At 44.9% G+C, this 27,696-nt stretch overlaps 3 protein-coding genes across 11 annotated transcripts; 1 reads left to right on the top strand and 2 right to left on the bottom strand.

Moving 5' to 3' along the window:
- Window positions 1-5: 5 nt before the first annotated feature.
- fbrs (fibrosin) lies at window positions 6-21,220 on the bottom strand. 9 transcript variants are annotated; one of them, XM_080788415.1, is made up of 18 exons: window positions 19,409-21,220; window positions 16,821-17,006; window positions 16,368-16,403; window positions 16,154-16,183; window positions 15,703-15,751; window positions 12,483-12,879; window positions 12,055-12,362; window positions 9,017-9,366; window positions 7,813-7,857; window positions 7,496-7,594; window positions 7,156-7,239; window positions 6,922-6,960; window positions 5,918-5,989; window positions 5,126-5,255; window positions 4,809-4,889; window positions 3,837-3,920; window positions 3,416-3,632; window positions 6-3,144 (listed from the first exon to the last, which is right to left on the bottom strand). In XM_080788415.1, exons 1-18 carry the CDS (start codon window positions 19,700-19,702, stop codon window positions 1,494-1,496), a joined length of 4,152 nt encoding a protein of 1,383 aa, XP_080644541.1. In that variant the 5' UTR covers window positions 19,703-21,220; the 3' UTR covers window positions 6-1,493. The 9 variants fall into 9 exon arrangements, with proteins under 9 accessions (XP_080644541.1, XP_080644542.1, XP_080644543.1 ...); XM_080788416.1 differs by having other exon boundaries at window positions 5,924-5,989; XM_080788417.1 differs by having other exon boundaries at window positions 7,156-7,224.
- A 990-nt stretch (window positions 21,221-22,210) lies between these two features.
- mrm1 (mitochondrial rRNA methyltransferase 1 homolog) lies at window positions 22,211-23,921 on the bottom strand. Its single transcript, XM_080788436.1, has one exon. It carries the CDS (start codon window positions 23,732-23,734, stop codon window positions 22,523-22,525), a length of 1,212 nt encoding a protein of 403 aa, XP_080644562.1. The 5' UTR covers window positions 23,735-23,921; the 3' UTR covers window positions 22,211-22,522.
- A 153-nt stretch (window positions 23,922-24,074) lies between these two features.
- Window positions 24,075-27,461, top strand: chmp2a (charged multivesicular body protein 2A). Its single transcript, XM_080788441.1, has 6 exons — window positions 24,075-24,214; window positions 25,141-25,308; window positions 25,558-25,737; window positions 25,922-26,052; window positions 26,179-26,240; window positions 26,373-27,461. The coding sequence occupies exons 2-6, from the start codon at window positions 25,141-25,143 to the stop codon at window positions 26,492-26,494; spliced, it is 663 nt and encodes a 220-aa protein (XP_080644567.1). The 5' UTR covers window positions 24,075-24,214; the 3' UTR covers window positions 26,495-27,461.
- Window positions 27,462-27,696: the final 235 nt, after the last annotated feature.

Here is a 27,696-nt window from a genome sequence, read left to right as displayed (position 1 = left end):
TTGAGTAACCAACAATTCATTTAATAATTAATCTTTGTGGTCTCTAGGGGAGGGGGTTTGAAAGGTATAAAATGGTCATATTAAAATAATCGACCCAATGTCTTCCTCCTCCCAGTGTACCCACTGTCCACTCATCCTTTCAGATCCTCAGCAGATGCCCCACTGTTCCATGTATATAACTTATCTTTGTTGATGAAACATCTCTGTAGCCCAACATACAAGGCTACCATAGTCCCGAATGTGATGCAACACACAGCTAACAAAAAACACGCAAACCTCCCTCTCGCATATTAACAAAGTCAGATCAGATCCTTGAAGAGGCCAGAGGTTGCAATGGTTGTTGCTTTGATGTTCAAAAGCCTTTGAAAAAGTTGTGTGACGCAAAAGCCTTTTGCTTTGTCTTTTGAATGATTCAAAACAATTGATTTCTACCTGGGGAGAGAATATTGGTTGATACTGTAACCAGAAACAATGACAAATAACATAACGGTGAATATATTTATTATTATAGAAGATAATTAATGTTAAGAATAATAATTACAAAGGCAATTTCACTATACTACTATAATCTGGTCCTGCTCATAATAGCGAGTCAGACAGGAGAATGGGAAACAGTTACAGGGAGTATCGCGTCCACCCACACAACGTAGCACAGTCCATATCACCATTCTTCCTTTAGGAAAAAAACAAATAAAAAATAAAAGAAACTGGTGGAGAATCTCATTATCACAGAAGTGGTGAAGTTGAGGGTTCGGGTGATTTTTTTTAGTTTTTAGTTTTGGGTGAAGCAGAGAACTGAGGTACAGATGCTCACTGATTTTGTTTGAGTCCATGATATTTCATCATCAGTAATTCATCATCTTTTTACAATGACAAAAAGACACAAAACAAATAAAATAATTACTGCTGTGTTTCTTAAGCCCTCATCCACACAACAGCATACCAGGTTTTATTCATGCAGATGAAGGCTTTCTAATATCTCATGAGTTAAACCAAGGGAAGGATGAACCCTCAGACGTGTTCTGAAAGCACACATCTTTCTAAAAGTCAGTTTCAATCCACCTGGAAAAGGCTTGCTAGAAAGCATGAATCATTTCACCTGGCAAAAAAGCTGTCCTCTGCCTCTTCATACAGCTATTATAATTGTGTACTGTAATAACCAACAGCCAATATATATAATAAAAAAAACACAAGGATGCACAGAAACCATGTACCTTTAAATTGCACTGATAGAACCATTAGGGATCATTTTCGGAGTCACGCTGAGAAATCTCACGTTTTCCTCCTTACCGTCATCTCCCCAGCCAAGCCTGACCACCCCCTTTTTGGGGGCAGGGGGAAGAGGGCGGGCGCAACGGTCCAGAAAACCGTGTTTGGTTGTGTGCCTGGGTGGACTGGGTTAAATAGTCTGTGAAGGTGGGGAACGGGGGCAGGTTGAAAGCAGCACAGTGATCCTGACGTTTCCCTTCATCTCCTCCAGTGTTGTCCCTGTACTATCTGGACTCTCCGTCTTTGTGGGCGCTGTACAGTGCCAGCTCGCCTGGCCCAAGTCTGGAGCCACGCGGAGGCGTGGCTGACCGGCTGGTCACAGACGGAATAAGTGGCGGTGGTTGCCCGACAGAAAGAGCTCCCACCAAGCTGGCGGGGTTCTTCCCCAAGATGCCATTGGACATGTGGTGTGGGTGTAGTGGTCCCAGGCGCGAGTAAAGGCCCGGGTGATGCTGGGGGTTACCAGAGGCTCCTGGAGGGAGTTGGTGGGCGAGCAGGCCATGGTGAAGCTGCTCTAGGTGGGCAGCATGGGAGGGGCCTTGGAGGTGGTTGCCAGCGGCAAGGTGTGGGTGTGGGTGCATCCCAAAGTAACGTGCCCTCTCAAAGTCTTCCCTCAGGATCTGGGCACGCTGCTCCTCATCCATCAGCCCGCCACCCGGCGGGCCGAGCTGTGGAGGCCGCTCGAAGTGGTGGGCCATCAGGCCGAACTCCTGGCGGACATTGGCGGCAGAAGAGGTAGAGGTCTGAGGGTGGTGGTTTGCGGCAGAAGCCGCCGCCACAGCCGCAGCCCTCTCCGCGTCCAGGAACCGCTGATGCTGGAGCAGCCGTGCCAGATGGGGGTCAGAGCGCAGCGCCAGGTGCGGGTCCCGAAGCACCATAGCCTCCCTACGCTGCTGCTGCTGTTGCTGCTGGGCCGCGAGCTCCCTCCAGGGGTCCCAGGTGAAGGTGTGCGGGTTCTGGGATGGACCCTGGGGTGGTCCGTGGGTGAACCGTTCTCCACCCGGTCCCACCATCAGTCCCCCCCCTGCTGCGCTACCCAGATATGCCTCAATGGCCCTGGAGCGCTCGAGCAGAGAGAGGTGGTGGTGATGTTGATGGGAAGGATGGGATGGATGGGATGGATGGGAAGGATGGTGGGACTGGTGGGACTGGTGGGACTGGTGGGCCTGATGGGACTGGTGGGACTGGTGGGGGGTGGGAGGTGGAATGGGAGTCGGAGTCAATGACATAGAAGACGAGGAAGAGCTGGGGTGGTGAGGGCGGCTGTTGGGCCGGTCGAAGCTGTGCACGGGGCCCGAGGGGTGCTGCAGGGTAATGGGGATGTGCTCCGGCTCCTCCTTCCGCTCCTCTTTGACCTTTACCGGAGGGAGGAGCATGGGAGGTTTGGAGACTGGGGTTGTGGTCCGGTCGGGCTTCTTGCCCTGAGACAGAGACGTGATGGTGGCGGAGGCAGAGGAGGAAGGGAGGTTGTTGTCTCTTTGGGAGGAGTGCGAGGGTTCACCGTGGTGGCCGTGTGCTGCAGGGGGCGGTTGGCGGGGATAAAGGTCCAAAGGAGATGGGGCGGAGTGGTTGGACGGCGGGGGAGTGGTAAGCACAGAGGAGGAGGAAGATCTCGGTCTGTCTCTGTCCGCCACCAGGGACGACGAGCCGAGGGGAGGCCCGCCGCGCGAGGACGCCGTCGGCAGCGGCCTCTTCTCCCCGTCTCGATCCCTGTCCCTGCTTAAGCTGCGTGTCAGGTCCTCAATGGGCCCACTGCTCCCTCCCATGCCACTGCCGTGGCCGTTGATGTGGGACACTGGGGTGCTGCTGCGAGGCTTGAAGGCGGGGGCAACCGGAGACATTCGCACAGGAGGCCGGCCATACAGCATATTGTCTCTGCAAGACAAGGTTGCATGTTTTTGGGAGGGTATTTCCGGGGGCTTTTCTATACTTTATTTTATAGCTAGCGAGAGAGACAGAGAACAGGAAAAAGGGTACAGGATTGACATACAGTGGCCAGTCCGGGAAACGAACCAGGGACTCGCTGCCAGAAAAAGCAGCGTGTAGATATTGTATACAAAGTAATATAATAAAATCTCGCCAGAGACAGCAAAATGGCCATTGTACATGGTTAATACCGAAAGAGAACTGTGACAGCATATTATACCTGTCCTTTTCGTCCTTGATGTGAGGGATGTCTCTCCTCTCGGGTTCTTTCCCCCGATCCCGCTCATCCCTCTTTTCAGCTCCTTTGGGCCAGTTAGGGCCAGCAGGGAAGCCAGGAGGGCCTCCGTGCAGGCGATTCCATGGGTCGTGATGGTTGGGGTTGGACAAAGCCCCAACCACATTGGCTGGAGAGTCCTTATGGCCAAACACAGAGCCACCTGCAGAAGACACACAAAACATTTGTATTTTCTATATGCACCGTGTCAAATGCTTTAATAGGTATTTTTACTCTCTCGTCTTTAGTTACTGTAGAAGGTACTCGTTTTAGCTTCAGCTGTTTAAAAGAAAGAAAGACAGCCTCCAACTGTCTTTTGGACCGTATGGTCAAACTGTGTCATGGGAAGAGCTAGTATGAAACTGACCCAGAGTCGGACTGCCAAGTCCTCCAAAGGCACCGGAGCCCAGAGCTCCAAGCGGGGTAAAGGGTGGTGAGCGGCCATACGGATCTAAATCATACACACATGGGTTCTCATCAGAGATACTATTGTGATACAAAGTGTCACAATTCTATCTGACCATAATGCTCTGCTGATGCTTCCGCAAGGACTTCCTTCCGATGCAAGCGTATGGGGACACAAACATCAAGAATGCCTCACAGAGTATACCCACAGTGTAGTTTAGCATATGGTATGTGACCTGCTCTACCGAAATAAGTTGGCTGACATGGAGAACACCATTGGAGTTATGCCCCCCCCCCCCAGAAAGAGTGGAGTCCTTGCATCAATGAATGTCATTTCTGTTTTCACAGCATAATGACACCAAAAATGACCAGAAGGTGCAGCCCATGCTTTTCATATTCTCCTCATAGGAAACTATCATTTGTTCCGTCATGTTCCGTTTTCCAGTGTGTGTGGGGCAGGGATTAAACCACACACATACACACTCACACAAAAAAGTGTGAAGGAGTACTATTGAGACCAACTAACTATCTTGTTTGCTGGTTTCCTTTTAAAATGTTCTCTGCCACCCATGTCATGCATTGACAAGCTTCTGACAAAGCTATAATTCTGAACTGGGCAGATTATGGCAGCCAGACTTGTTTTGTTGTAGACAAAACTCTCAAAACAGCCACACAAACAATGACATTTCGGCAACAATGACATTTCGGCAGAGGAGGTCACACATTCTTTGTTAACCCCCTACACACAAGCAGTAATAGCTGAAGCCAAAGCATATTGTATTAATGACCATTAGTCAATCTGAGTAGCTAAATGAGCCATGGTCTACATGTTCTTCAGCATACAGACTTCAAAGTAACCAGAGTGACAGATATTTATTGGGGGGGGGGGGGTCATAAGTGGTGTACAGATGTGACTTTTGAAGCTGTCTCTTACCCAAGTGTGCCGCGGGATTGAGGAAAGAGGAGTGGGGTGTTGATGGAGGGATAAAAGGAGCCGAGGACGGATTGACTCCACCTAAGGAGAAGAGGAGGGGTGGGGGGGGGGGGGGGGGGAGTCATATGAAATCAAGGCTATCAGACACTTGACTCAGAGTGCAACACCACAGTCAGTAAGCCCAGGAATGAGATGAGGACAACCCAAAAAGGGTGAAAATGTAATAACAAAATGCAATTAAGCCTATACTAACTGTAAGCCTGTTGAAAGTGCAAGTTCATTATCAATTCAATACCCGGTTATGTTTAAGTACACACCTGTGGCTGTAAATAGGCTGGCAGGTCTGGTCAGGTCGTGTGTCGGGGGCATGCCGCCTCCTAGGGGCCCCATAGGCCGGGGCAGCAAATCGTTACGAAAGTCCAACTTGTGAGGATCAGCCTGCATCAGCTGAAAATGACAGAGTTTAATTAAATGTGATGGCCAGACAATGTCACCCTGGCACATTCATTCACAAAGAAAACACAACCACACATGCTTTGAAATGTATCGCCCGTTGCACTGCAGCTGGATAATAGTCGTGTTTAAACTGTACAATTTTTTTAAAAATGCAAAAAATTGGGTTTATATTAGCCTGGTAAACATTCACATGTGTCTTCTGCAGATCGGTCTGCTCTGACCCCAAGCGTTGTGGGCAGAAACCAAAAGGTGAGCCAATCGTCTGTCTGTCAATCATAGGGCCCTGAGCGCAGATGCTGATTGGCTCTTCCACTTTTTGGAAGCAAAACACCCACCCAGTGCTTGAGTCCAGACGGACGCATGATAATGTGAATTCACGTGACCGGGATGGTTTACCAGGCTAGGTTTATATTGCACAAAAGTCCCTCAAAACACATCACATCATATACATGACCTTTAAACAAATACCGTACAAAAAAGGACTACCTTAAAATGAATTCATGTATATATAGGTCATCCAGTGAACATCTCAGTGGATGAGTTCTCACATTATGATTATAAACTGCTCACATCGCTGAAAGCTACACTTTGTAAAATGATTTATGATTTTGAAGATGATTTTGAAGAGAGAAGAAAAAAGAAGAAACCCTTACCTTCACCTTTTTCTGATGGTTTAGAATCATCCAGGCAACATGTACATGCATAGCACACCATTTCCCTGGTTTCTGCAGGAGACAATAACAACAAGGATTATAATGCTAATCTGTACAGCTGACATTTTTAAGGGGCAGTTCACTCAAAAAACAAAAATTAAATATGACCCGTCTTACCATGAGTGCCATTTACAAATTACCATTTATCTCTTCAGATAGTTTTTGAGAATTCTGGCATCACCCCGATGCAATCTTGCTCAGTGGCATTGGGTTTTTGTGAAAGGGGAAAAAAAACTACAGACCTCATTATGAACGGTTTCACTGAGATACTATTTCTACCAAAGTGTGTCTGCAAACCATCTATACGAGAAAACGTCCCAATGGACTTTTATTTTGGTTCTTTACACGTCGCAGTAAAAACATTTATAAAAATAATGCCATAGAGCTCCATTGCTGATTGATCTCCAAAACCTCCACAAATTACACTGAAATTATATGGATTGATAGACGGCACTCGATGTTAAGAGGATTTTCTTTTTTCCTATTCTGTATGAATCGCCAAGACCCTAAATCCTTTGCACACAGAGTCAGATGAAGTCCCTGTTGTACAGAAACATCTTGTTTAGCCTCTCCGTGAGGTTTGGGTTTTTCCAGCCGAGGATAGTGTTACTTACTGGGGGGGGGGGGGGGGGTAGGGGGTCAATCAGTGTTCAAGGATATTGAAAAAAGAAACCCAACAATGAAGTCAGAATGTAAAGTCACAGAAGTTGGAACTCAAGAGAAGCCACGTGGGAATACAATACATGCACAGATAAGTACACACTTTGATCAACTCTAGTGTTGCAAAAATCTAACTAGGTGTGCAAGGACATTGATTAGACCAGCAGAAGTCAAGATTAGGAAGAAGGTTAGTGCAAAAGATTGAGTGAAGCGGTGAGAGTGTCACAGGGCTGAGAGATTTAAGGAGCCAAAAGGGGATTCAAAGGCGTCTGTTTTGTGCTTACATTACTGACTTTCAACGATGTCCCGAACGGATCGGTTAGCTACGAGAGAACAGAATCACAAACCAACTTTTAATCGACATGTTTTACTCTTTGCCATGAATACTTAAGTTGTCCACTCTTGCACCTGACTAGGCCCATGTTGGTGTACATCGCTGCCCAAAATATTATGCCCTATAGTACATCCTTATGCAAGAAAGGGACGAATATATGCAGCAGTTTTAGTGTCTTCCTTACCCTTGGGTCTTTGGGCTGTAGGTGATGAGGCACGACCCCTAGTCGAGCGGTGATCTCAGGACCCGTTCCCTGAGGGACGAGAGGCTGTCAAACATAGCAGACTAAATGAGCCACAACCATTTCGCATAACCTACAATCCATTCAACTGCTTGCAATTCAGTGGATCTTCAAAATACAGGAATGCAAACCACCTTAGAATCTGGCTTTGTACCATGCCGTTTGTCAAATAAAAAGAGCAACTTGTCCCGGCATACTTTTCTCGGAAACAAAGTGCACTAAAACGCCAGTCTTTTTCTCACTGGTAACCGATATGGGGAAAAGCGAGAGTTGTTCTCCTCACCTTTGGCTGGAAGGCTCCTTGCAGGGAGCTGAAAGGCCCATTGGGAGGGATCACAGGCTGGATGCCGGGCACTGACGGAGGAGGGTACTGTGGGAAGAACTGCATCACACAAGAGCGACACTGGTTAGCGAAAGTGATGTTACTTGCTCCAATTATATGTCAAATACGTTCGTGTAAAAATCAAAATCGGGTACACAACTAGTTAAAGACAACAAGTTCCATCCGGAGCAGAATGCCTTGGTGCTTCACCTTGCTCAACCTGACAATCTGCAAATTATTGCTATCTTCAGAATCAAAGATAAGACCAGAGTACTCACAGTGTGCCGGTAGAGCCCGTCCATTTTGCCTGCATACTTATCAAACTGTAAGACAAGAGACGGTAGTGTGTTAAAAACATTTCCACACTAAATGCAGTCTCAGCCACAATTCATTGTTTTGCAGAACAGACTAGACCGTTCTGCATAATAACAGTGGTGTAAAGTAACATTTACTTACTTAAAGCTTATTGCTTTTCTAAAACGGTTACAAACATTATAGCAATATTAACCTAATAAAACTATTACATTCACAAAAGTATCTACGCTTTGCGCCACCAGAGCGAGCAAGCCAGAGCCACAACACTTCCTTGTTTTGCTCAAGGACTGTCTAAAGAGGACAAGAAGCGAAGACCGTAAGGGCGCCGACATGTTGATCACATGGTGCTCCATGGAAGGAAAGAAACATGCGCAATGGGCTTTATGCAGCCTTGGTCTGCAACTGCGCATGTTCCTTTCCTTCCATGGAGCACCATGTGATCAACATGGCGGCGCCCTTACGGTCTTCGCTTCTTGTCCTCTTTAGACAGTCCTTGGTTTTGCTCTGCAAGTAGCTATATGTGACGGGAGAATAGCGCTTGATGTATTTACGGGGCTGCCTGGAGCCACACATTCACAGTCATATGAGCCGGGCGGTGCTTAGACGCCCGCACGGCATGTGTTTGTAAGGCAATGAAGCGCTCCCCTTCCCCAGTTCAGCTACAAGGCTGCAGTTTGATACAAAGTGATTGAAGGAGTGGGTTATCGGTGAAATTTACACCGGTCACGTGACGGTAACCAGCCAATCAGAATGAAGTATTGGGACTACCCGTTTTAGAAGTACAATTTTGTACTTTAAACGTTTGAAAACTTGAAATGGGACATTCTGCACAATGAGTACTTTCTACAGTGTTGAAGAAAAGGTGGCAATCAGATCAAAGAAAATGATGAGGAGAGGGTAGATATAAAATCAAGCTACTTAATTACAAAAGTTAAAACTCAATAGAGAGGAGTCTTCATCAGGGCAAGTATGCATATATTTCCCATTGAGCACCTAGTTGATTTGGTACATCTCGATACAAATACTTTTACCAAAGTAAAACATTTGTTCCGGACTCTTAGTTGTAACATAGTAGTTGCAGCATTGATACGTTTACATGCAAGTACTTTTCCCCCCCCCACCACTACATAATAACAAGAAACAGCAGCGGAAGGCGGCCAAACTTACCAGAGGTGGCGCGGTGGCTGTGGGGTGCAGGAAGGGGGTGAAGTGTTGATGCGTGTGCGTGTGTTGGTGCTGGTGGTTGTGCTGGTGGAACTGAAAGGCCAGAGGTGGGATGCTGGGCTGATTCTGGGACGACCTGCCCGAGGAGCCCGGCGTGGAGCTGGAACCCGACGGACCGCTGGGGGTGCAGCGTCCCGAAGCACGGCCGCTCCCTGGCCCTCCCCCGGCTCCTCCTCCTCCTCCACCTCCTCCTCCTCCGCCGTTGCTCTCAGGCCCGGGGACGCTGCGCCGGCCTTCGCGCTCTTGCGAGGCCAGAAAGTGAGAGTTTAGACTCTGGCGCAGCAAATCCTGATCTGTGGGTAAGAGAAAGTGGCGGATAAAATGGATAAATATTCCTACTTTCTATTTCGAGACAGCCGTTTTGCCTGTTCACTTCAGGCCTAATTGAACCCCGGCACCAGGTTCGATTCGACAGTTCCATAGCTCTTCAGAATTATGAGAAAGCGGTTAATCAAGTGTACAACTGTCTGATTCATTGCAGCCAATTATTCATATGTACTACAGTGATTATTGTAAATTATGAGGTGATTTTCACCCACTATGTAAATATGGTATTGACATAGTGGACTCATTGAGTCCATGGACTCCATGCATTTATTTTCACAGTTGGTAATATTGTACTGAGAGATACAGTATATTGTCCATAAAAGCGTTTCCCAACTACTATGGGGTCATGACCCACTTTGGGTCTTTTTTTTCAGAAAGACTCTTGAATATTGCTTTTAAAACACTACGTGGGTTGACTGGTAATTTATATTATTTTTTAATATAAAATATTGTGTGCACTATGCACTATGCCAGTGCTACTCAACCCGCAGCATGTGGGCCGCATGCGGACCCTGCTAAATATATCTGCGGCCTGTCATGGTCATACGAATAAAAATATAGTTATTTTCATTGTTTTGAACAAGATTGTAGGTGTTGTATGTTCCAAGAGAAAGTATTAACCAGTATTAACTTATTTATTCACCTGTGATAATCAGTTCATTATGTTCTCACAATGCTTTTTGTTCATTGAGGTTTGGCCTTATTGTCGCTTTTCTGTGTTTCCTTCATCTTTAGACTAGTCGTGTAGTACAAAATAAACTTTTCTAAATAATACATTTATTTTTTAACTTTGGACTTTTGAAATTTTGCTGAGTGGCCCCTGAGCAATGCTAAGTTGAGTAGCCCTGCACTATGGAGTCAAACTCAATTCAAAGTTTTAAACACAGCAAAAGTCTTTCTTTCTCTATATGCACCGGCCACGGATGGTGCTGAGAAACGCGCTCTCTTGCGCGATCATGAGGGACTGTAGACTGTGTAGGTTTGGAGTTGTAGGACTGACAGAAAAATAATGACTTGTCTAAATTACATTAGATTGGATGTAATTCTGACGTCTTAAACATGACAATAACAGAGAAACAACACACAGAAACGGTATGTTTGTTAGACAACGTGTGACGATGTGGCGAAACCTTGTAGATCTGCACTTTTGCACAACACTGTCGTACTACGGGGATGCATCTTTTTGGGGCTTTTAATCAGCTTCTTTTTGTATACGGGTGGATGCGGCGGGACGCAGCGGGGTCCACCAATAATTCTGAAGGCCCGTGTTGCAGACAAAACCGAATAGACTGCTGTTCTGACGTACAGGGACCCAGCCCATGTGAATCATGGATTGTCTTTCCTAGTTATCTTTCCTTTTTCAATGGAGCTGGTTGGACTAAACCAAGAAGGCAGCCAGTGGAATACAATATGATGAGCTTTCCTTTTCTTTTCTCAGTAAACAGGTAGGAAACTCCCATTCAATCTACTGCAGCTGGTGCTTAAGTCAAAACCAAACAGGGCTGTTACTGTGAAATTGGATTATGTGGCTAACCACTTATCTTAATGTGGCGGTGAAGTAAAATGTTCTCTCACAACTCGCGCGAGTGGCGTTACGTGGCACGTGCGCATTAAATAAATACTCCAGCTCGAAAATCTCACGGTATCAATATCGGGTATATTCGCTAGTTTTTAAATAGAGCTTAAGTGATTAATTCACTCTCTTAACACATGCTTCTTCATACTTGGGTCGCAGGAAAGACAACATTTCTCTTTTGGTCCTCAAGCTCAATCACTTGGGAACCCTTGCTCCAGAAACATAACCTGACTTGTAAATAAACACCTTCCTCATACAGTATTAACACTTTCCCTCCCATTAATGAGTTAATTGATGTAGAACAGCTTCCCTCCCATTAACGAGTTACATTAGTTGTGATTTAATTGTTTAATTCGCGTTTATAATACGTCAAAAGGTTCGTGAAAAACTAGGCAGTCAAATGGGGATTGCGATGTTTTTATCCCGCAGTCAAACTGTTAACCTTTGTCAGCACTTGATATTCCCTGTGTGTAAATGAACCGTACACCAAACCACAACATGCTCAGTAAGGTCTCACTTTTACTGTGTTGTTGTCTAAATAGTGTTCCCAATACCCATGTGATCAGAAAGGCTATTCACTGTGTTGAACAGGTAAAAAAAAAAGGCTTAGAAAGTGAAGTGAAAGGGATGTTGTTGAACTATGGTATAACCTTGGTTGTTTAAGATCATCTTTATATATTGCTTTCGTTGTCTGTAAGCAAGCAACCATTACTAGCAATTCTATTCACTCGTTGTAGGGTGAAACAGTTCTCAAAAATCACACATTTAGCACACACACAAATCAGATTCTGCCACTGGTTGATTTTGCCCACTGGCAGCAGTACCTGCCTCATTGATGATAACGTCAATAATCATCTTTGATGGAAGCATCAATGGTAATAAAACATGGTTAAAGCAATATTATTACGTTCCCAAAATTAGGTACCAGGACAGTTTATAATGTATTCTTTGAACACAGAAGCAACTGATAAGGATGATCGCCACCAATTAGACTTATATCACCCCCAGTTAGCTATACAAACCAAGGTTCTACCAAAGTTCAAAATTGCTTCAAGTTCAGGTTTGTTACCGACTGTACCTGCTGACGTAGAATGACTGGAGACTTGCAGTAGAGGCGGAGGCGGCGGCAGGCCGGGCGAGGAGGTGAATAGGGCCCCGGAGCCAGCTCGAGAGGGGGGCCGCAGGGGGCCGGAGGGCCCCGAGCCCCTGATGAGAGACAGTGACACGCTGGCAGAGGGGGTGGGAGGGCGCATGGAGGATGAAGAGGAAGCGGCAGACGAGGCAGACGATGGCAGCTTGGCGGAGGTGGTGCTCCTGCAGGGATGACACGCCAAATGCGAAACGTTAATTTCCCGGCGCTGGCGATCCGTAAGGCGTGATCCGTTTCTATTAGAACCCAAAAGAGAGACGGTCACCAAATCTGACAGCCACAATGAATGACAGCAACAAGAGTTGGAGGCTATACAGTGCTAATAAAACAGCACGTTATACGTTATGTATACAGACCTGTTGCTGATGCCCATGTTGTACATGGAGTGAGGTCGTCCGGGCCCCGGGAAGGTGAGGAAGGGTTTGTGTTTGGAGAGTGGGGGGCTGGGGTCGTGGCGGCCATGCAGGCTGCTGCTACCGTTGAGCTGGCTGGGCCGGCTGACCGAGGCTGTGACTGCCGAGTGGGAAGGCAGGCAAGAGAAGGATGCGGCAGAAGAGGTAGAAGAAGAGGAGGAGGAAGAAACAGGCTCCGGATAAGGCGGCTCCAAGCTTCTCTCCTGGCTGCGCTCCAGGCCTGAAACCCTCGGGGTAACCATCAGCCGGGAGACACTCCCGCAATGGACCGGTAGAGGGGGGCAGTTCTTACCCATGGAAGCGGACATGCTTACAGGAGTAGGCTCCAGAACTGTAGGTACTAGGGATTGGGAATAGAAAGCAACAGGAGAAAGACAGTGAAAAGTAAGCTCTGCTTTACATATTCAGTCATTGGCAGTCATTTTTGGTAAAGGGGTTGAGAAACCCCCCCCCCCCCCCCCCCCCGAGTATAACATAAGCACAAGCAAGAGCAGTGCAAATATATCCCTATGTTTTCATGAGGCAAGGTAAATATGCTGTGTATTGTACAATGTTCATTGAAACTCAGCTCACTGTCACTGAAGTGTCCTTTGAAAGCCTACACGGGGGGTGCATACTTAGTTTAGACTAGTCATTGGTTAGACATGGGTTAAGTTTAGGTTTAGGTGTGCTGCCCCGTGGGAGGTTAGGTTGTGCAAGCACGGGAGGCATACTTTGGTTAGACATAGCATTGGTTAGACATAGCATGTGGATTAAGGTTGGTGAGGGGTAGGGTGCGGTAAAACGACCGGATTAAGGTTGGTGAGAGGTGCGTTAAAACGACCGGTAGGGCTGGGCGATTAATCGAATTTTAATCGAAATCGCGATTTTTGGATTTGGACGATTTAAAAAAAAGTTAATCGAAAATCGTTTTTCCCTTTAACTAGGGCATTTACGGTAAATCTCTCTCGCACCTGCCTGCAGGCTGCCGGGCTACCGTAGTTACTTCCTCCTCCCTCTGCCGCGCAGAGAGAAAAGCAGCGTTAGCATGTCTGCCACGGGGAGCGATAGGAACAAGGATTTAGTTGCTAAAATAGGCTAGACAATGTCTGTCGTCTTGAAATGACTCGGCTTCTCCGTTTCAGATGTGGAGCAAACTACTCAGCGTTGTAAAAGTTGTGGATGCACACGCCGCTGTGCTTGTGTATGTTTTCCGGGTGCTGGAGCAGGTTGGGACGCTTGTGTTGCCTTCTCTCACAGGCACAGACTTTTTACGGGGACAGGTTTTAGTTCCGACATAGTGGAGGGTCGGTCCCTGTGGGAGAGTAGTGTGGGAGACGGCAGCACGCATGGAGAATGGACAGGCATAGCGGCGAGAGTAGCTCTGGTCCATAGCCCTGATGCTAATTCTACCCTAGCATTAGGGCTATGGATCAGAGCTAATCGGGCGAGTGGGACAGCTTTAATATCAATACCGTGTCCCGACCTACTGTCCCTTATTATCGTAAAGTTGGGTAGTGTACAGTGTACACTACAGTTTATTTTGCATCGAGGAGCCAATAGCCATGTGTGTCTGACTGTACGTCGTCTCGGCTAAAAACAAAGGGAAAGCCTGTCTTATGTTTCGCCGTACGACCTGTTGCATCAGCGTGCTAAAAAATAGCTGATCTGCAAGCTCACGACGTGTCGCCTCCGCAACACGCTGTGAGCTAGTAGATCGGCTATTTTCAGCACACGTAAAAATGGAGGATGAGACGTTCAGAAACTTTTGCCGTGACAGTACAAGCATCAGCTGTCACAAGTTGAAAAGAGATGTGGCATCATTATTTTCCACATGGCCCATATGACGAGACAGAATAAAAATGAAAAAGGATTAGGCCTACAGATTCAGTGGCATTTCACATTGCAAAGGGTGCAGGAAGAGTGGGCACCTAAACATTAAATTGGCTATTTTTTAAGAATTAATTTGGACATTTTGTAAACGTTTTCACTTTAATCCGAAAGGGGATTTATCTTTCTTTGTTTAAAAGGATCCCTGGCCAGACAAATATGCCTTAAAACACTATACTTGCCCTCTATAACTAAAAATAAAAACACCTTCAATATTTGTATTTCTTTCATAAAATAAAGTTGGGTAGTGTACACTGTTTATCTTTCACTCAATAGGAACTGCTCCTGTCCAAGTTGAGGATGTCATATGACATAGGGAATGCATGGCATGCACATGCTAATAAAAAGTATTTAAATATTGCTTTGATGCTCATATTATTCTTAGGAAGTATTAAGTTGTTTTTATTAGCATATGCATTCCATAGGGCTGGACCACACATGGACATATATCAACCTGCGATGGGAGCAGTCCCTATTGATTGAAAGATTATCTATTTATGAAAGAAATTAAATATTGTGTTTTTATTTATTTTTATTCATAGAGGGCAAGTGTAATGTTTTAAGGCATATTTGTCTTTAGCCAGGGATCCTTTTAAGTTTTGGACTTTATTCCAATAGGAAAATTCACATTTGTTTGCGTAGTTAAAAAAAAAAAAAAAAAAACATTTTGAGACAATGTATTTATTTTACTGAAAAATAATCGAAATCGAAACCGAAATCGAGGTTTCAGAGAAAATAATCGAGGTTATTTTTTTTGGCAAAATCGTGCAGCCCTAACGACCGGATTAAGGTTGGTGAGGGGTGCGTTAAGGCCAAGGGTTGGGAGAGGGTTTAGGTTAGGTTTAGGTGTGCTGCCCCATGGGAGGTTAGGGTTAGGGTGAGGGTTTGAGATAGGTTGTAGGACAAATTACTGGTCTAACCAATGACTAGTCTAAACTAAGTTTGCCACTTTGAGTGGCAGTCGGGGCAAACGGTCTCACCAGAACATGATTTACTTTTCTATGTCTATCGGCTCGCAACTTGTACGGCCCTGAGTCGGCTCAATCGACATGGCAACTCGCTCACTTTAGATCTCTCTGTGGTGTCTCACATGGCTCAAATTTGCTTGAGACAGTGGTCCCTCCACCGCGGTCTAGTCCATAGAGTTATATATACGGTCTAGTCCGCAGTTGGTGTAGGCGAGAGGCACTTCCACGTTGGCCACAGAAGCGGGCGTAGTTATAAGCTAAATCCATGTAGGATTTACAATGTCGCGTCACTGAAACAGGTGCCAGTATGAGTTGTGTTCTCTTACCTTTCCTTGTACTGACTGTGAACACTGTATCCATGTCATTGTCAGATGCCTGGAGGGATTTAAAAAAGAAAAAAATAGTAGAATTATGCTTAGCATAACGGCCAACTTAAGTAAATATGTCACATACATACTTCTGAGCATATTTTGGAAATGTGCCATCATCACTGGAGATGTGGTTGACACTATTGTACAAAACATCAAATACTGTAGGTAATATCTTATTTTGTTATTTTGGAAAGAAGAATATAATATGTATAGTAATAATAGTGTGGATTCAAATACTTTTTCAGTAACTTAAGTTAAAAATGTTCACTACTAGAGCACTAGCTGTGTCATCACCAGAAGGGCTGTTTTGTTTATATTTCACAAAGTGAACCATGCATGTGTGTTTCACAATAGGTAAAGTTAACCACCGAGCCAGAAACAATATTTTGCCAGCAGTAGTACGCACCTTATCTCCTGAGTCGCTCTCTGTGTCACACTATAACAGAAAGAAAATAAATCAATCCATCGGATTAGGATAGGTCACAATGTTTTCCAGCATTGTATTTGATAGCAGTGTTCAGTGCAGCAGAGGTAGTGAACAAGGTCGGATAAATACTAATAAATGCACAGGGCTAGGATACATTAAATGTATTCAGGTGATGTAAAGTAAATAAACTTACAATGTAGCCAGTCTCCAAGAGAAGGCCAGGTGCACCCTAGAGGAAAAGTTGTGACAAATTAGGCTGGCTTAGTGGTATTCGGACAAGTCTTAAATAAGTGTAAATTTAAGGGGGCCGTTAACTTTAAGTTAAGTGAATGACAACTCTATCCAAGTCGAGATATTATCTTGACCAACTGTAAACGATCAGCAAGCGGTGATTCAATCCAACCAAGAAACATCCTGTATGCTTATGATAGGTTTTCTGGCAATGATGGTATCAACAAGTGTGGCATGTTAGCGTGTGTAAGCCTAACTCCCATGGTCATTATCAAATTAAATTCCAATAGATGCTCCATCATGACTTCAGATGTGCAAAGTGGGCCAATTGAATGAGAAGGAGCTGAAGCTGGTAAAGTGACAAGATGAGGAGCACGGACAACAACAACACAAAGCCCAAAGACCCTTGCCGCACCTTTGCGTCTGTCTTTCTTCTCTTCTTTCTATTCCTGTGACAAAAACTGCGGGAGTAGCTGGGTGGGGCCCCTTCCTCCGGCTCTGAAAGCGGCCCTCCACCATTCTCCTCCGGGCCTCTCTTCCTCTTGTTTCCCCTTCCCATCAGCATAGCAGCACGCTGGCTTGGCTTCAGAGAGCAGTCCATCTGGGAAGTGTAAAGAAAATAATATATATCACCCTGTGTTCATCTACCAATCAATATGCATTAAAATGTACTGTATGTTATCAGCCAATGACCGATTGACCATAGACTAAACATTTATTCACTTCATCTCCAAATCGTTCACATATTTTCCCTGTTGTTCCTAGATTTTAGTTTCTTTAATCCTCAGTCTGAATTGTCAGTAAATAAACGGTTTACATCCAAATTACAGGCATGTAGACACAAATTCACACAGAGTTTTTGCCAATTTAATATGTTTTGTCTAGACAAAGTTAGGCTGTTAACTCTTTTACTCTTCCATCCAGTGTGAAGCTCATTCACTGACAGGTCAGGTCATTTTTTTATATTCTATAAACTGGGTTAAAGTATAGTAATGTGGCAGGTGAAACCAGCTGTTGAAATTTAGGTTGGATTCCGTTGCTGATGCATCATGGTGAGCATTACAGGCTTAATTCCCTTTTGCAATCAACTCTTTATTTTTAACATCACTGCTTGACTGGTGATACATTTTTTCCCGATTTCATATTTGAATTATATAGGGTTTTTTAAGTGGTGCAACCACTTCCTTAAGTGACTATGTGTGTGGGTGGGCGGGGGGGTGCCTGGCTAGCTGGCTGGGTATGAGCATGAAAACAGCATGGTTGTTTTTCACCACCTGTGCGCAACCTAACAAACACACACGCACATATTAACTGTATATATATGATGATTTCGGGTGTGCCAGTACAGTGACAGTACAGTAGAGGGTACAGTAGAGGGACCGGCACATGGTAACTCTGTCCTTTCTCAACCGTTTCGGACGGGGGGCGGCTCGCCGGAACCGGGCCAGCACCCTGGGTGCGTTCCTGTGGGTCTGGAAACCCCCCCCCCCCCCCCCCCCCCCCCGAGAACCCCCACACGGAGTTGCACCACTTACTTTTATTTGATATATTGACAGCTGTGAACTGAATGCTTGATATGGATATGGCCTAAAATGGCAGACAGCAGGCAAATTCTTAGCCCCGATACGTTCCCTCAGTCCCTACGCTCATTCTGTAGCTCCGAGATGAGGTCACGGGTAGTTCCCATTCAACTGCGTTTCAGAAGCGGCGCATGGTTTCCACCAGGAACGCTGCTTACCGTTTTCTGCACATCGTATCCAAAAAGTGAAGGTCTGATAATGAGCTAAATTAATTTACATTTAGGAGCGGACAAGAATATCCAAGTTACGGGTTGAAACGAGCGTTTGAATCACTTGTTTAGTCAGCCGCTTCCATGTTTTTCCAAGGAAGTTGAAAAGCATTATCGCCTCCCTGGGTCGAATGTGGAATTAGATTTTCCAACTGACCTCAGTTCAGTCGAAATGCACATGCACAACTTCTTTGAAAAACGTGGAAGTGGCTGACTAAACAAGCGATTTAAACGCTCGTTTCAACTAGTAACTTGGATTTTCTTGTCCACTCCTAAATTAAAATTAGTTTAGCTCATTATCGGACCTTTACTTTTTGGATACGATGTGCAGAAAAGGGTAAGCAGCGTTCCTGGTGGAAACCATGCACCGTTTCTGAAACGCAGTTGAATGGGAGCTACCCGTGACCTCATCTCGGAGCTATAGAATGAGCATAGGGACTGAGGGAACGTATCGGGGCTAGCAAATGCTGGTCAATTTGTGTGGTGTGTTGACAAGTAACACTATGGTGAGTGAATTTTGGAATGTGAAAGCCACATGGCCAGTATGGAAATGTCCTGCCCTATAGAAATTGGTTAATGACCTCCCCATGTTGCCACTGAATTTAATGAATCAGTTTAGTATTGATATATATGAAAATTCAAGATGAAAGTGAAGATGCCAAAACCAAACAACTCTTCAAAACCAGTTGTTCACTGGCTCCACAATCACTTTGCTACACTGATTTAAAAACATGATTGGCATGATCAACACTCAAGCTTGTTCTATTGTGTAGCCAGCCAGTTGGCATTTCATCGACACCTCACCTCATAGTATCACAACATGAATAATTGAGGACTATGCAACAGATGATTTGTTTGGGGGCTGTGGCTGGGCTGAGTGGATTGGCCACTTCAGGCAAGTAAATGGTGTCATAAGTTCACAACATAACAGTGAGGGCACACTCCCTATTCCCCAATTAAGTGTGAAGGAAAATGTATACCCTGATTAATATTCTACTATTTTAATTTTAATCTGACTAATCTATTCATAAAATATCCAGATCATCATGTTGACAATAATAATCTCCAGACTTCTGTTCCTGTTGTGGTTTGACACATCATGTCATGTGCCTACTTGAATAATAACCGATCCAAACAGTTGGGTGAAGAAGAATGTGGAGTTACAGCACCAGGTGTAAAATTAATACAAGCTTAAATCCAAATTAACATTTTACCTCCAAGGCCTCCAAGCTGATGAAGCTCGCAATTGCGAAACCATCGATGATGTCTTCTTCGCATGACACCGATTCCCTCTTCCTCCGGCGGGGAGGCCTGTGTCTTCCGAACCCGGGCCGAGATTCTCTCCCCCCGGGTCCCAGGACAGAGTTGGCCTCCCTATCAGAGCCTGAGGACAGGGATGTGGCCCGGTGCTCCGCCAGGTCCACTCTCCTCCTCCGCCGTTCCCTGTCGCGCTGTGAACGGGAACGTCGGCTCTGCCTGAACCCGCTGCTTCGGCTCGGACCCTCCATGTTCACACTGCGCCCCCCGATCGCTCCAGTCAGGCCAAAGGCACTTGATTTTAAGTCCCGGTCCGGAGGCACCAAACCGGAGATGAACCACCACCACACAGGCCCTCGTAGGAGCCTCTGTTTAAAATGGCGTTAATAGTCCCAGTGTGTATTATTTAGCGTCCGCTGAGAACGGTTGCTCGGCATCTGTGCCTTTCTTTACGGCCAAATGTGAAATGTGTCATTTCAACGCATCTGAAAGGGTCAATAAGGACCGATCAGTTATATTCACACAATCATGTCCAAATGTCAGGACATGGCTGATGCTGATCTTGTCTCCTACAGGGCTAACGTTAGCTACCTAGCGTCTCAACCAAATATGCGTATGTAAACAAAAAAATAAGACCCAAGCCTGTGTTAAGAACAAAGCAAATCCGAATAAACACGTTATGGATCTTAAAAGGATTTTCTCCGTCCACCTCGGCACTGCTTATTGTAACACGAATCTCTATAATTCACAGCGTTTCGGCACGCGTTGAGAAATTAATTTGCCTGTTAGCAGAAAATATCCCATTAGCAACAAGGCCAATAACCCAGATATCTACATGAATGCATGAGACAGTGGTCCTGGCATGATGTTCGCCTCAAATATGACGGAAACGGCGATCGAGCCCAAATGACCAGGCGTCACTTTCTATTTAATGTGATAAATTAATTGTCAGAGACAAATACTTCTCTGTCTCCTTGTTGGGCTGAACGTTCTGCTGCTTCCTCTGTATTCCCAACGTTAGCCAATTAGCCTTAGCTTAGCTGGCTAAGCTAGCTGATTAGCATGTCTACAGAGGGTCAATAACACAACAATCGATACGTATCCCAGTAAGACGAGCTCAAGTAAAGAATAAGATGATATTCTTAAAAACGCTACGAGCGGAACGATGCAGCCGATGGCTGCTGCTGCTGGGTGAAGAAGCAGGGTGGACAACAGTGATTGTTTGTCCAGCCTGGATGTTGTTGTTGGGCCCTAGTCTGGTCTGGTCTGGATGGATTCTCCGAACATCAAAAGAAAGACGGATCGCTCTCTGCTACAGCAGCTCAGCCACAGGAAGAACACACCAGCAATGGAAATACCACGACTGTTGTTTTGTACAACCGGTCGATGTGTCACTCCTTCACGCACGGATCTCCCCGTCTCGCCGCGAGGCTCCCATTATGATCATTAAAGGAGAAAAATCTTCCTGCGGCCCGCATCGCAAAGCCTCGGTGTGGATTTCCATGGAGGAGGGTGTCGGCCGCTCCCCCGTCAGGCCGGCCAGCCCCTTCCTGCAGCCCAGCACACTGCAAACATCCAATGTTTTCAGGACAACTTCTTGGTATTGGACGGTTCCACACTGCGAGATTTCTCTTAAATCCAGGGTTCAAATGTATACAGAAGAAAATAGCACGGGCCCCGGCGCTGCCTTCTGTATGAGTTTTCGACAAATTGGGAAATTATCGTAGAGATTTGGGAGACACAAGCCCTTGTCAGCCGTGTAGTGCATTGTGTGCGCGTCTTCTTCTTCCTGCCTTCTGAATAGTCAATAGAACACAACACTGCTAGTGCTTACTGCCACCAAGTGGAATGTGTGTGGTGTTTTCTTTCAACAGTCCATATGACTGAAACGTTGCTTCATTAAAATGCTTTCTTGTACCGTACAAGTTGGCAGTGTGCGGGTAATTCTTTATGTTGAACACAGACTGTTTGAAACCAATGGTAAGAAATGACAACAATTAAGCCCCCCCCAATCCAATGTAAATTATAACACAAAATAACATATTGACATCGCACTGTTGCAGCAGGTATAAAGGAGTGGGTGAAATTGTTGTGCAAGCTTCCTATGAATTGTAGCTACATTTTGTATTTTGAATGGAAAATATGCATAAGAAAATAAAATATGCATAACATATAAAGACAAAAAAAAGATTAGGTTTCAATCAAAGACTATAAAACGGTACCCAATGTTTGGCACTCCGTTAATGACGCTAGTAGCGTCATGTCCAGGGTGTAGTTGTACAAGTAGATGAAGGGTTCCAGCTATCTAATTTTTCCTTGGCAGCTTGATGTACAAATACACCCCCTGGACATGACACTAGTAGTATGTCAAAGAAAGGACATTGATGCAGAGTCTGCCAAGCGGAGTGGCATTGGGTATCATTTTAGGTGTGCTGCCCCATGGGAGGTTAGGGTGAGGGTTTGAGATACAGTAGGTTGTAGTTGTAGGACTAATGACTGGTCTAACCAATGACTAGTCTAAACCAAGTACTGTCTAAACTAAGTACTGCACCCATTTTGTGTCATTAGTATGACCCTGCCAGGGATTGAACCTCGACCTCCCAGTGTCAGGGCGGACCACAAATCCACCAAGCCAGTATATGTGTATGTGCATAGTCTGCTTACCTGTATGTGTACTATGTGTGCATGGTGAAAGATAGAACAGAACTTCATAAAAGTCAAAATAGCAGTTCCACATGAAAACGAGAAATTATGCAAGGTCATGACATAAAGTACTTTATTTTCAGTCACATCACAATTGTTTCCTGTTGAACAATATACAGTTTATGCCCTTATGAAAGAATAATGTCTAAAGGCTGTGTATATAATCAAATACAGTCAGGAATGCAACCTTATTGTTTTTTATTGTACATATTGCACAAGCAATCAACTTCAATGACTTGTGTACATTTTGACGAACACGAAGAGCTTTATAAAACTACGGTATGAGACAAAGAAATGTATCATTTTGTCATATAACACAGCACTGCCAAAACTATCAACGCCTCTCTGTCATGCTTCAATGCTTGTCATCAGATGCCAGCTGCCCTGGATGACAGCAAAGCGTGCAGCAGAATGCCTGTAGCTACAGAGACATTCAGAGACTCTATGCCAGGGTGCAAATCTCGATGAGCTGGGATGGTGACCAGTGTGTCGCAGTGGCAGAGCAGCTCTGGGGACAAGCCTTCCCCTTCACCCCCCATCACCAACAATGTAGGTTTGGTCATTCTAAAATCTGAACACGGTATCACAGGAATCTGTGGCTCCTCCACCTCAGCTCCCACAGTGCCAACTACCTGCCAGCCCTCAGCTGCCTTCAGCTTTAGCATACCTTCAAGGTTTTTATAGCCATATATGTCCATGACCTCCATTGCACCTGAGCTGGCCTTGCTGACTACTGGTGTCAGTGGACAGCTATTTTGAAGACAGCTAGCAATGCCATCTACTCCAAGAAAATAGGCAGAGCGTAGTACAGCACCAAGATTCATTGGGTCTTGAATTCCAGCGAGCACGAGCCATAGTGGTGTTGCGTTTTTCTTCTTGGGAGTCACGAAGGCCATCTCCTCTGTGACATAAGTCAGAGGACTGGCCTGCAGGCACAGCCCCTGATGTACACGTCCAGGAGACATCTTGTCCAGATCCTTCTTACTGACCCGATGAATCTGCACTCCCCGCCTGTGAGCTTCTTCACAAACGTTCACCACAGAAGACCTATGAGAGGCCTCCCCCGCCTTAACAAACAGTTTATATACTTTCCTTCTGCCCTGAGTGAGAGCCAAGAGACACGGGGACACACCAAAGACCATCTCATAGTTCATCCTCTCCTCCTTGGAGTCCTTTGTTACCCTCTGGGTGACTGGCCTCTCCCACTCTGTGGAATCCTCGAGACTGAGTTTCCTGAGCTCAGATGACACTCCTTGTGCCCTCGGCTGAGTCGGCTCCCACAGTACTGGGATCTCTCTCTTCCAGACTGTCCCACCCGAAGCCCCAGGGTGGTCTCTCCTGGGCGCACCAGACCACCCCTGGCCGTGACCCTCCCGTCCATCAGAGGGTCTGCTTTGCTTTTGTTTCACGTCAAAGTTTCTTGAATCAGTCCGCCGCCTCCTCGTCACAGGTTCATCTCTAGTACTGTCTTTTGGGCGCAGGAGAATACTTGCACAGTGGTAGGATGCAAACTGAGACCATACACTGTTTGGAACGGATTTCACTAAACTCCTGGTCCTGGAGCAAGTAAGCAGGGACATACTGATAATTGGCGAAAGAAAAATATCCAGTGAATAAAATACCCTGGGTAGACGGATTATAATACAACGTCACGTGACGTGTAGCACAAAAGTTTCGCATAGATGTTATTCCAGTCCAGTATTCTGTATTGACAAAAAGCCCTGAAAAAATACCTTTAGCTTCAACAACACATGATCCGTCGACACAACCATGTGGAAACTGGAAAGCCGAATACTTGCACCGAAAATAGCCGATATACAAGCTCACCACGCGTCGCGATGCGTCGCGCGGTGAGCTTGTAGATCGTCTGGTGTCGACACCGTAGTACGATTCATTCTACGGTAAGCAACGTCACATCCCGGAAGTGAAGCGCAAACCCGGAAACGTGTGAAAGAAAACAAATAAGTCGTTCTAAATTGTCGAGTAAAAAGCAGCCAGGACATCTCAAAAGACTAAATACCCGTTCGACTACCGTCACATCACGACACACTCCTTACAAGGTGAGAAGACTATAACCAGAACGAAATGTCCCTTTTAGGCAGCTAATTTGAGCTATTTTTAGCAATGTAATAGCCCAGCCCAGGGGATGTTGACAGATATCTAAGACCTAGAAAACAAGCTCTTCTCTGTTACGCCCAAATATTAAAATATTGAAACAGGGCTAGTTGCACAGCACTAACAGTCCCCAAAACATAAACGGTTGTTTTTGTTGGCATGGTTAAGGTAAAGGTTATAGCTTATTGTTGAACATGAAATATTAAAGATGGTGGTGGTACAGTATTGTTACAAAGGCTTTCCACGTTGGTACCACCACTGCCACCAGTGCCCAGAGGGCATTGGATAACAGGGTGTTGGATAACAGTACTTTCCCTTAGTAGTATTTTTCAAGTATAACTGAGTCATAACTCTCCATGGGAGTCCAACCCACCCGAGCTAAAGTTTCACTTTAGAAAATGTTTGTTGGGCAGACAGGTCCAAATTTTTGTTGGTCTTGCAGAACAAAAACGAGTGTTCTGAAGCACTGATGACATTGTCATTGCGAACGCAGTGATTGCGAACGCAATGAGCACTTACTATGAGACCTAGCAGATCATGTCTGTGCGTGTGTCTGTGTCCCCCCCCCCCCCTTTGTGCCCATATGGAGCTGAGTGATTTGTTTGTGATTGATGCAACACACTCCATATTTGGACGTATAGCTGCTTTGGGGACTCCTTATATGGTTATGGCTGAGTCATGGTGACATGAGTGTGATGGCTGCTTTGCGGCCCTGTTTTCACTAATTTCACAATACTACACAGTTCTCACTAATTCGTAATTTATTCTAATTGTTATTGCAATTTACGATCTGCGTTCGCTTCCCGCGTTTGCGCGTCTTACTCGTTATAACATTATTATCACATTGTTATTTGCTCGTTTGTTTCTGAAGATGGAGTTCCTGTTTGGGAAGAGGAAGACCCCAGAAGAGATGCTGAGGCAGAACCAGCGGGCTCTCAACCGGGCCATGAGAGATCTGGACAGAGAACGACAAAGACTGGAGCAACAGGAGAAGAAAATCATTGCTGACATAAAGAAAATGGCTAAACAGGGACAGATGGTGAGTCGAGTGGATAGGTGGAGAAAAATATGTTCATACAGTGGAAAATCATTTAATTAATCACATATGTGATTCATTATAGAAATACAGGAATTTAACACTAGCTACATACTGGTCAGTTTTCAGCAACCACCCATATGTAAAATGACTGTGGCTGTGTTATAACAATATATTTTGCTGTAGCCAGAGGAGCAAACTTTTAGTTTCCAATCTTTGTAATGGCTTGTATATTATTTATAATCATTGTAGGATGCAGTCAAGATCATGGCCAAGGACCTGGTTCGCACAAGGCGCTACGTCAAGAAGTTTATCATGATGAGAGCAAATATCCAGGCTGTCAGTCTCAAGATTCAGACGCTAAAGTCCAACAACAGCATGGCACAGGCAATGAAAGGTGTCACCAAAGCCATGGCCACCATGAACAGACAGGTGAGCTATTTGTGGTATTCATGACTGAAATACTACTACTGACAAACAAATACCAGTGGATTGAAGTACAGGACAAAACTTTTAAACATAAAATAAGATTCACTCGCTGCTGCTGCTAAGCATCTTTTATCGTTGATTGATCATTAGGTGAGAGTCTGTGATAATCCTGCATTTATTTCAACAGCTCAAGATGCCCCAGATTCAGAAGATTATGATGGACTTTGAACGACAGAGTGAAATCATGGACATGAAGGAGGAGATGATGAATGACGCAATAGATGATGCTATGGGTGATGAGGATGATGAGGATGAGAGGTAGGGTACAGAAATAAGCAAAACATTCTCATACAGACTATTTATTCAATATTAGAGTCAAGAGTCAGAGTTTTTTTTCCCCTTTTTAAATAAATAAATCCATAAATCTGTCCTTGTCATATGCAGCGATGCCATCGTGTCCCAAGTGCTGGATGAACTGGGTCTCAATCTGTCAGATGAGCTATCGAGTAAGTAAAATGTATTATGGCAAAGATTACAGAGCATTTATCAATATTATGTACATGCTCTCATCCACCGTCAAATATAATGTATGCGTTCACATCATTGAATTAATTATTGAATTGTGTTTATTTACTTAGACCTGCCAGCCACTGGAGGAAGCCTATCAGTGGCAGGAGGAAAGAAGGCTGAGCCCCAAGCTGCCCTAGCAGATGCTGACGCTGATTTGGAGGAGCGACTGAACAATCTCAGGAGAGATTGAATGCCAGGACATTTGGCAGACAAGCGCACTTTGGCTGGGGTGTCAATACAGATACAAACATATTCTGATTTACTGTATCTAGATTTCTTTGGGAGGGGCAAGGTGAATGAAGACCAGAGGGGTTTCAGTGAAAGGTCTCGTATAACGGTGTTATGGCTTTTTTGTGTTTGAGATATTTTGATCATAAACGTGCAGTATGGTTTTATCAAACCTACACAAGTCATTTTGTAGGCTTACCGAATTGTCACCTAATTTTACATTGCCAAATGAAACATCCCTTTCAAAAAGTGAAAAAGGAATTGCACTGTCAAGTGTACATATTATCCCCCACCGCACTCCCCAGGCATGTTAGTTTCACTATTCAAAGTAACACTAATTTTGAAAAGTTTTAAAGAACCAAAAGGCTAAATGAAAGTAGGTGAGATATACAGTATATATATATATATGTGTGTGTATGTGTATTTTATGTTTGACACATGCAGTTATCAACACATTTGTACATGGGCTTAGTGTTTGTGCCTGGGCATCTACATCATCAGGTAACACATGGAACAAGGTTGTGCTTTAGTATCAGTATATATTCTGTTAATATTTTCAACCTTGTGCGTTACTTTGAACTTTTAGTATGCATTGCTTATTGAGGATAATGGTAGTTGATAGGGTGGTGCTAAGGGCAGTGTAAGTTCATTATCAGAGCATCCTTTTATCGTTGTGTGTAAAATTACTAATAGGACAGTGGATTTAAGAAGAATATGATTATTATAGGATGAGAGATTGGTAAAGTATGCCCCAATTTGCTAATTTTCCACCAGTGGCAACATAGTGGGGCACTAACCACACGGTGCCTGTTATGTAATAGCCCTTTATTGGTGGCATTTAACATGATTCTTAAACTGATTAAGGGCGTTTATATTTTTGAGAAATTGTACTGTTTGTTTTCTTTATTCAATAAAACATTTTTTTCACATTTGACACTTAAGTGTGATTAATCAAAAAAAATGCAAACCTGCTCCATTATCAAAAGCTGCACACAGTGCCGGTTCTAGGCCTTTTGAGGCCCTAGGCAACATATTTTTCTGAGGCCCCCCCCTCCTGCTTTGCCACGCCGGGGGGGCGCAAGCCTACCCGGGGTCCAGAAAAATGTGTAAATTTGCCATGAAAATGCTTCAATCTGGTGCACTTTGAGATCAAAATTAAGAAGC

Source organism: Protomyctophum bolini, assembly GCF_963924005.1.
Source record: "Protomyctophum bolini genome assembly, chromosome: 18".
Taxonomy (NCBI): domain Eukaryota; kingdom Metazoa; phylum Chordata; class Actinopteri; order Myctophiformes; family Myctophidae; genus Protomyctophum; species Protomyctophum bolini.
Note: the sequence above shows the minus strand (reverse complement) of the source record. Positions and strands in the feature narration are given on the sequence as shown.